Source organism: Passer montanus, unplaced genomic scaffold (genome assembly GCF_014805655.1).
Source record: "Passer montanus isolate IOZ18808 unplaced genomic scaffold, ASM1480565v1 scaffold5, whole genome shotgun sequence".
Lineage (NCBI taxonomy): Eukaryota > Metazoa > Chordata > Aves > Passeriformes > Passeridae > Passer > Passer montanus.
Window position 1 is genome coordinate 16762238 of NW_024369929.1, and position 10000 is coordinate 16772237.

General features: G+C 41.9%; 1 protein-coding gene across 2 annotated transcripts in view; it reads left to right on the forward strand.

Annotated features, from left to right (window-relative positions):
* The first annotated feature begins 6 nt into the window (after nt 1-6).
* IQCH (IQ motif containing H) overlaps nt 7-10000 on the forward strand; it is a 53275-nt gene continuing 43281 nt past the window's right edge. The window contains exons 1-7 of one of the 2 annotated variants that reach the window (XM_039723565.1): nt 7-448; nt 695-811; nt 1139-1236; nt 1545-1647; nt 2963-3085; nt 8896-9007; nt 9691-9819. In XM_039723565.1, the coding sequence (XP_039579499.1) occupies nt 722-811; nt 1139-1236; nt 1545-1647; nt 2963-3085; nt 8896-9007; nt 9691-9819 (655 nt within the window). In that variant the 5' untranslated portion in view covers nt 7-448; nt 695-721. The remainder of the gene's footprint in view (nt 449-694; nt 812-1138; nt 1237-1544; nt 1648-2962; nt 3086-8895; nt 9008-9690; nt 9820-10000) is intronic. The other variant, XM_039723564.1, reaches the window with a different exon arrangement.

Below are 10000 nucleotides of genomic sequence, written 5' to 3' on the forward strand. Positions count from 1 at the left end.
CGGGGCCGCCATGGCCGCAGCGGGGCCGGCGCTGCCGGTGCGTGCGGACAGCGCCGCGACCCGCGCCTCCCTCCCCGGACCGGCCCCTCCTGCCCCGGCACAGCAGCCGGGACAGCCCGGGTTACCCCTCAGCGCCCCGCGTCGTCCCTCGGCTGAGCGCGGCTGAGGGGACGCGGGATGCGCGGGCTCGGCGCCGCCTGAGGGGCGTGAGGGAGCCGGGCTCGGGCTGGGGGCACCGCGGGGTTTGGGGGCGCGGAGCTGTTTGATTAACGTAAATACTCGGGTTTGCCGTGGGCTCTGCTCTCCTCACAGGCTGCCTGCAGTTTGTGTCTCTCCTTAAGGCTTTTGAGATCCCTGCCCCGTGAAAGCACCTGTGCCGTGTGTGAGGAAACATCGTTCCTTAAGCGGAGAATCTCAGTCCTGAAGTTTATTGTCACTGCTGTGTGAGGTTTGTTTTAAAATTGAGTTTTTCCGGCCTTTCTACAGCCAGTGAGTTTAAGTATTTGGCTTTGTATTCTCTTACTTAAATTATAACATTAATATTATAGTAGTACAGAAGTGTGAGAGCCTGAGAGTGCAGAGTTGCATGGATCTTTTTATCCTCTATTTTGGAATAATTTAATTTTAATTAAATCCTACCTAACCCCATAGGGTTTGGCTGCATGTATGATTTTTGTCCTAACTTGCTTTTTAGAGTCAGGAAGACCTTCAGAAACTTAAAATGGAAAAAAACAATTTGAAAGGAAATGCAGAAGCCGTGGATTTTTGTGACCTCAGAAAAGCACCTGAAAGGACTGAACTTGGGCTGAGAGTAAGTAAAATAGAGCAGATCCAGAAAATTATTCCATTTTTTAAGTCTGTGTTAATAATTCACTTGGGCCCCTTATTTATGTTACAGGATCCCTTTCCAATCAGCAACTGATGAGACATTACAGTTCAGAATGATGGCTCTGTTTTTTGGGTCATCAGAATTAACTGATCTTGATCAGCCAAAATCAGATTTTTAGTCCAACAGAGGCACAAAGTTTATCAACTTTTCAGTCAAGCAAAGACCTGGTTGCTTAATGAACCAAGTTAAATAAAATTAATATCCATTATATCTTTGTAATAGACTAAACATAATTTTTCCCTTTAACAGAAATATGCTGAGAATTATTTCAGTGTTGTAAATGGCCAAGAGTTAACTCTTTCTTCAGCTGGTAATAAAGAAGTAAATCCCAAAGAGCCCCCTAAGTGGTAAGTGAAACAGATGTTTTATTGCAGCAAGACACAAAAACTGAGGTGACATAATTGTGTAAAGCAAATGGGAGTGTTGACCTAGAAAAAGTTAGTTTAGTCTTTTCCTATTTTGATTTTAAGTTTAAGAAAAACATAAATGTAAGTGAAATTTTAAGTGGCTGCAGCAGTGCTCTGCTAACTCCTGTGATTTTACTTTTGCTAAATGCAAATTTAGGTAAAAGTACAGCCATTTGGATGAAAGCAGAGTGGGTTTAGCAGGTGAAAGGCAGGTTTTCAGGAAGCTCAGTGCCTGTTTCTGTCTCCAGCAGGAATCCTGCTCTTGGTGCCTGTCTGGTTCTGCCGCGCGTGGAGCCCGTGGCTGTGCAGGGCAGCAGCATCCCAGCCCCACGAGCGTGCCAGGGCCCTCAGGTCTGAAATCACACCCTGAGCTCCTGCCAGGGGCCAGGTCACGGAGTGCCTGGTGTCCTGTGCATCCCACAATGCCCTGACTGCCCTGGAGTCAGGGGCTGGCAGCACCCCGTGGTGAAAGTGCTAAAAATCCTCAGCAGGAGCAGCTGAGATGGGAGCCTTCTCCCAGCCCAGGGTAACACTTAACTTGGGAAGGATTCCAGTGTCATCCATGCAGGGGTGGAATTGGCACTTCCCACCCCCCCGAGCTGACAAAGCCACTTTTATCAGGTGGTTTTTTATTAATAATTCCAGTTCTTGTTATCCTCTGTGGCACTTTCCCCCTGCATTGATCATTTCCCTGTCAGCCTGAGTGAGGAGTTTGCTTTGGGAATCATCTCTATTTTAATTGAAAGGTGCTCAATTCCCCCAATTCTATTTTTTTTAATAGCACCAGCAGTTTCCTCCCTGCATAACGGTGTGTTATGGTAATAAAATAAATACCACAAAAGCACTGATGAGGTGAAAATTGAACTTTCTGTCTCTGTGCAGCCATGTGGGTAAAAGAGTAATTGGCTTGGATAATAACTTGTGTTCTTACAACCCCAAATCTAAATGAGCATCTCATTGATACATCTGCTTGTAATTACCATCAAAAGAAGAGAGAATATATAGTGCAGATAAATAAATTAAAGCATTTTTACTGCTTTCACAAAGTAACACGGTTGTTCAATAGTTCAAGTACACATCTGATAATTGTTGAACTTTTTATGGCATATTTTATTTGAAAAAAATTGAATTTTCTTGGATTTATTTGTATGTTTATACAAAAGAATGTGCACAAAAATATTTTTAACTTAAGAAACTTCTACTGTAATAAAAACATAGGGCATCCCTCTGGATTTTATAGGTATGCTTTAGGTGTTTCTTATAACACAAAGAAACTTGTAAAGTCTTTTTCTGTCCATTGGGATTTAAATCATCATGATTTTTATTAGCAGAATAGTCAAACTCATTCCATGCAGATCACAGAGTGCACTAAGAACTATGTTTTAATTCTGATTACTATCAGGGGTTTTTAATTCCTCATTTACTAATAATCAGCTTCTGTGCCTGCATTGATGTGTCCATTTGGATAATAGTTCCACTCCTTACTAAACAAAGTTTTCCTTCTAAACAAAGGCACTTTGTTGTTTGCCTAGTTCTGTGTGGAGTCAAAAAATACCATTTTTTATCATCATTTTGCAAATTTACAACATGTTACAGCCAGTTTCTGCCTCTAAACACTTCAGCCCCAGTGCAGTTATTTTAGGATTATCCCTGTTCTCCATTTCAGCAGCAGGTGGAAATGGATTTTAAAATTATGCTTGACCCAGAGAACGTGGATAATAAAGCTGGTTTAAAACATCCCAACGATGAGACCAGGCTGCCACTTATAGCTAAGAAAAAATCTGCTCCTGTAAGTAACTTTTAATATTTTGTGGGTTTATTATACACATTGCTTTGCATATTACAGTTATTATTTACAAATATTACAGTATATACAAATATTACAGTTAATATTTATCAGTCCTAAATAAAATATTTACATAAAAGTTATTTCCTCATAATTTCCTGCTTTTTGACACGGGTATTAAAGATCAAAACATTTTGAGTGGTAATACTGGGGAAAACGGATCTGACATGTAACAGGTTTATGTCCCAGTCCAGCAAAAATAGGGATAATACATGGGATGTGAATGGTCAGTAATGTCAGGAAAATCAGACTGAAGCCTGGGGACTTCTGGATGTGACCCAAAGATGCAGGAAGAATTAAAACCCCATTCTTCTTCTCTCTGCTCTGGGAGTGTTCAAATTGTGCAAGATGAAGTTTTGATTTTTCCAAATTTCCCTCCTGCAACTGCAAATTTTGGTTCTGCTGCCAGTTCTGTAATCGTTCTGCAGCAGTTAAATGTAAAGATGATATTTTTAGCAAAGAATGCTTTCAAACCCACCCCCCAAAAAAAAAAACGTAGGCACAGCCATCCCTCCAAAAAATCAATTATGTTCACAAATTTAGCACAGCACTGTGGTCCACACAGCCAATGGTCTCACATGGGGATGCTCTTCTAAAATTTAATTTGTGACAGAAGCATCCTGCAGCAAGCCCAGTGCTCTAGGAGAGATTCTGGGGTGTTTGGTTTTAAACAACATAAAGAGAATCTGTGAATGGCACAGTTGTGAGCTGCCACTTATAAAAAAAATTATTTTTGGAAAGCTGCTGCCCAGACTTAAGAGGTGATTTGTCTAACCCTGTGATAATAGAGCTAATTAGAAAGAAGCATCATGGCTAATAGCTTTTTAGAACCACTCTAAAACACTCACAGAGAGGAATATTATCCGACTGCAGAGAGCCATGTGTTTTACCACTCTCCCTGAAACATGCACGGAGCACAGAAAACTTATTGGGGATTTAAATTGCAAGCATTTAATGTGAATTACTCAGGCTCCCAGATACATATTTACAGTTACTGAGGAGCTGACAGGCTTAAAAACCAAGCAGGTGTTTCCTCTCTAATTTATTCTCGTCGAAATTTTGGAATCTTGGGGCACAATGTGTGGTTTGGGATGTTCTGCCTTCTTTGGCTATAAAATTTTTGCAGTTGGTATTTGCTGTGATGTGTTTGTTGTTAAAGGTGGTGTCTACCAGCCCTTAAAGGAGGGCTTTTATACGATCTGTATGATGATACATGATATATATGATTGTTAGCAGTAAGGCCAGTGAATCTGCGTGCAGTTTCAGGTGTGAAATTAGATTAATTTGGGTGAAATGTGGATTTTGGCGGCCGCGGGAAGGGCCGGCCGGCAGGGGGCGCTGTCCGCACGCGCGCGTCCCTCAGGGGTCAGCGAGCGGCTCCCCAAAAACACCCGGAAAATCGCCCTCACCCGAGTAAATTCAGATTAAATTCGAAACTAATTGCTTGTCTCGCGCCACTCAGGGCTTTTCAGCGAGGGCTGAGCGGCTGAAAGCGTGGTGAGGTTGAAAAGTCGGGGTTGGAGGTGACCTGAGGGGTCAAGCACAAATCTACCCGGACTTTTTATTATCCTGCCATTCCAGTAGTTGGAAAAATTATTAGTCAGGATTTCATTGTTTCACCAAAAATGATGTCTTTTCTTGCTCTTTTGGTATTATAAAGTTGCTGATGCTGGGTTTTATCATAGAAACTAAGAACAATTAACTGTTGCCCTTTTGGACCTTTTTGGGTCTAATAATAATGCTTCATCCTCTGCTAAGTTCTGTAGTTATTTTAAAATGAGGGCTGTAATTCTCTTTGAAACACACGCTGGGCATCACTTTTTTTGCAGCCTATATCTGGATGAGAGATGAAAAATGATGAGTGGATAATTATTAAATATGTATACTTCCCATGGAGTATCCAGCCAAAGGAACAGTAATCTGAATTGCTGCAAAAATAATTCTGATGCACTGCTGCAATGTAGAAAAGATTCACAGCTCTACCTTCTGTTTTCATAGGGCTGCTGTTCTGTTATAGAATTATACTGGCACTTTTGGGTCCTTGTTTTCTTATAAATGTATATTATACTGTAAACTTAGGAACCTTTTCATTTATTCATGAGGTAGAATTTAATATGGTGATGATTTCTAGCCTTTATGAGTTGCATCTTATCTAGTGTAGCTCTAATGGTGATGGCAGTGATTCTGGGGCTTTTTTTAAGCTCACTTGTTTGAGCACAACCATTCTAATCATATCTTCAATTATTCATTCTTTGTTCAGCATTTGCATGCTGCTAATCATTAACGCTTATCCCTGAAAGTGTATTTATTTTCAAAATTATAAAGCCAAGCGGGGAAATTCCTTTCATTTCAAGTGAGTGGAAGGAGCTGTAGAAGAAAACCAGGTCTTTTGGTGGGCCAGAGCTGATTGTGTTTTAAAGCCAGGCGTGTGGCTCTAATTACAGCCAAAGCAGAGTTTGGCAGTGGTGGCAGGATGAGACTTAAACAAATTGATGTCACACTGCAGTAAATCAAAAGAAGCTCCTTGCGTTTGTATTTCAGCATGTAATCATAATAAGCAGCACGGTGATTGAATAAAATCCTCTTGTCACTAAAAATAAAAAGGAAATAATTGGTGAGAGAGAGTTAAGTTAACAGATGAGTGCAGTCAGCATCCTCTCAACCTGGAAATGGGAATGTGAAGGTCACCCCCATCTCTCCTGACAAACGCAGAACGTTTTGTTGGTAAACAAATTAATCTTTTGAAAGGTCACCATTTGTTTTAAGTTTTTATCCAGTTCTTGTCATCTGGAATTGGAGCTGGAGTGTCATTTTGCAGGCAGGGGCGCGGGCAGAGCTGCTGAAGCTGTTTGTGTGCAGCTCAGCATTCCCTGACAAACTCCCTGCCTGATTGGGATGCCATGGGCTGCTGCCTGCAGCTGGCTCCGGACACGAAGGGAGGCTCAGCCCTGAATTCCAAGCAGGGAATTGATCCCACAAATCCTGCCTGCTGGAAGCTGGCCCTCTGCCCACCAGGAAAACATGTTGTGGTTCAAGGCAGCAATTATCTCCCTCGCTCCCTTCTGTGCTGCTGCTGGTGCCTGTTTCACAAAGCAGATGTGGGATTCACCAAAGTTCTCCCTTCATTCTCTTTCACACCTGTTAGGGAGAATTCTGAGGGATCTGGGTTCCTGGGAGAGCTAGACAGCAGTGGGTCAGCAAAGGGGCAAAGCTTGGTTTTTCCAAATGTGTGGGAAATTGACAGTTCAGAGCCATCTCTGGTTACTCCAAGAGCTTGGAGAAGGTAAGGACAACACAAGATCTGGTGTTAAAGATGCAGTTCCAGATTTTTCCAATTACACTTGCCTTCTCCAAGCCCTTTCCTGAGAGTCTCCTGAACATCCTGAAAAGTGACCTTAGGTCCATTAATTTTATTTTGCTGTTCTTCCTCTTTTCCTATATAGGGGGAAGTGCTGTGTCCATCAAATCCTGACAGGAACTTCTTAACAACAATTCTGACAGTTTGGAGAAGATAGATGGAATGATAAATTAATCTGTTCTATCCCTTTTTTCCCATCACTATCAAACCCTCAGATTTTCTGATATTTATTTACCAAATCTCATCTCTCTCTGTTCCTGGTTTGATACACAATACTCCTCTTTTCTCTGTATTTAATACCAGTCTCTGTTTTTTTACTGGAGGAAAAAATACTTACAAAGAAATTTACCAAAAAACCAACAAAAATAAAAAGATGTTCTAGTTAAATATTGCTAGGTAAAAAGAAAACAAATAGGGAACTAATCAGAAAAATCCCTGTGGTGTTCCAACAAGTGCCCTATTTAAAATGAAGCAAAAAGAAAAAATAAAGTGGGAGAGGTTTATCCACAGGAGAAAAACACTTTAGAAAGGGTAATAGAATTGTTTTTCTTGTGTCCCAGGTTAATTACACTCAGAAGCACTTGAAATGAAAAAACAGTTTTTTAGCACACTCCAAGCATATTTTAAGGCAAGTCAGCCTTGGTCTGCCCTGCACTTTAAGAGCTTCCTTCCAGCCCTGAAAAACTGAATTTTAGAAGTGCTCATGATGAAGCAGTGATGTTAAAAGTAAAAACCTTTCTCTTGCAGTACTTAATATTATTTCTGAGCTCTTCTTATGATTGTGTTGGCTTCATTTTAGTGGCAATAACTCCCAGAATGGCAGCAGGTTGGCAGTTTTGCTTTGGTACCTCCCTGAGTTCTTCAGGAGGGAGCCAGTGCAGCAGTCAGGGTGCTGGAAGGGAAGGGGTTGGGTGGAATTTTCATGGGAGCTGCTTTGGATCAGCTCTGTGGCCCCACTCTGTTCCTGTCCTACTGAGTGATGGCACTGGGCAGTGTAAATGAGAGGTTAAATTGCATTTCTGTTCTTTGTTTTAACATCACACCTGCCATGGACTTTATAGAAATTAAAGGATGCAGCAAAAAAGAATTAAATATCTATCTGCAATTAAAAAAAAAACAACAACCCAAGCCTCCAGGCTGCTTTTGAACTCACACACTGCACCTGAACTGCTTTTCCTTGCAGCTTATTACATCTCTATGAACACAATGAAAACAAATATGTTTCATGTGCTGTTTATCATAACAAAACCTCATAACTGGGATTTAAATTAGGATAAAACTGACCAGGAGTAAAATCAGTGCTGCCTCACTGCTACAGCAGCAACAGTCTGGAAGAGGAATCACTGTTTAATTCAATTTCTTGCCTTTTATATTTTTTTGTGGTGGCCTCACCAGGCTGCTGGGGCTGAGGGTGAGCAGGCAAATGTGGTTTGTAATTCCCTTTTCTCAGTATCAAGGCACTTAGGTGGCAGCAGACATAAAGTTAACCTTTGTGCTGTGGTTATTGCTGTTTTCTTGGAACACCAGCACACGAGGGTTCATCCACCTCCATCCCTTAAAACAGAATGCTCCAGAATGGCCATAACTGAAGTGAGGGCCTGGGATTGCTCTGGAGGGTTCTCTATGATGATAAAAATTACAGATTTTCTCTCCCTTATCTCTTGTGGGCAGCGTTGTTAGACAAATTGGGAGGAAAGATTAGAATAGTTAATTTTGAAAACAGAATGCTCCAGAATGGCCATAACTGAAGTGGGGGCCTGGGATTGCTCTGGATATGATGATAAAAAATACAGATTTTCTCTCCCTTATCTCTTGTGGGCAGCGTTGTTAGACAAATTGGGAGGAAAGATTAGAATAATTAATTTTGGTCTGTCTCATTTCCCTCTTGAGAGTTCCTTCTCCCTTCCTAGAAAGTTGCTGGGTGCTGTTATTCAATAATTGGGACACAGCAGTGCTCCAAGATCCCAGCCATGGCTTGGATTGCACCAAAAGCTTGCTAATCACTCATTAAAAGCTAATATTTTAAAGTATTTCTTTTTCCTTCTGGTTCCTTGCCTGTGTATGCATTTTATATTTTTTAATACTGTTCTGTCAAGAAACACTGCTCAGTTTTAAGGGGAGTAGTGTAAATACAAACTTCCTGAGATTCCTTCATTAAATAGTACACAAGACATCAATTAAATTTAATTAACTCTTTTTTCAATGACTGAAGTAACAACAGTAGACAATACTGCAGCATGTTCACAAGTAATAAAAGGAGTGGTGCACTGTTAAATCTTAATGAAACAGTCACAGCAGAAATGATATTTGTTATTTATTGCTGCAGGAGCAGAGAATCTGTAAATCTGTACATCCCAGATTTCCCTGTGTCAGAGGTGGTTGTGTCTCTTCCCAGGTGTGCAGTCAGAAGTCAGGGAAGGATCCCACAGCCACCAGCCCTTGGGCTTTGCCTGCCTTTCACTCCCTGGGCTCTCCCTTCCCCCTGGTGGAGGAGGACACCCCAAAAGGTGAGTCCCAAAGGCCCCTGGGTGCTGCTGTTGGCAGCACATGTTTGGGAATTGAATTTCCTGCCTCCTGCAGGCTTCCAAGAGTTGTGATTTCAAACCTTGCAGAGGGTGGGGATGAGCTTGGGCTGCTTGCTCCACGTGGAGGGTGTGGAGTGTGTCCTGCTGAGCGGCACCCTGAGCTCTTGGAGCTCACATCTTGGAGCTCACAGGGCTCAGCTGCTGCTGCTGCAAAGAATTGTGTGTATGGTGGAGGTTCTGCTAAAAATACCAGTCAAACTATCATGATTAACAGCTGGTTATTAATTGTTCAGTCTTAACTAGGCTTGGACTGTTTTAGCAATCAGTTTTTAGTGGTAATTGCATGATTATATTGTGCTTTACAACAGTTGATCCTCATCTATTCTGCATATTAAATTGCATTGTACAAGCATATAATTATAGAGATACAAACATCTATCAGAATTAGCACTGGTGCAATATCTTACATGTATTTGTTAATTTTTATAGGCACAGCTCACCTTCCTTCAAGGTAAAGAAAGACAGGAATCTTTCAATCAAATGAAAGTGCTGCTTTTGTAGTGTTGATGCAGAACTTGGATCTGCCTGTGCTTAATTCTTTCTCCATAGCCAAGAATTCCTTTCCATTCCTAGCTGGAATTGCTCAGGAGTGTCATTTCTTGTAGGTGCCCTGAGCCTCAGTGGCCGGAGGCTCATCCTTCCAGCAGCACAGAGAGCTCTGCCAGCCCCTCCTGCTGTGCCCAGAGCAGCTCCTTTCCCCGAGTTCCCCAGGCAGCACAAGAAATCAGCTCGGGGTGAGTACAGAGCATTGAGAACAACCTTCAGCTGCACCTCCAGCTTCCCTCTCAGGTTTTATCTCTGTGATGGGCACTCACCGAATCCTGCAGGGCATAAAGCACAGGAAAATCCTGTGTCTTGCAACTGGGTAGGAATCGGATTTCTTCATCCCAGGGAGGGTTTGGTTCCTGTCATTTC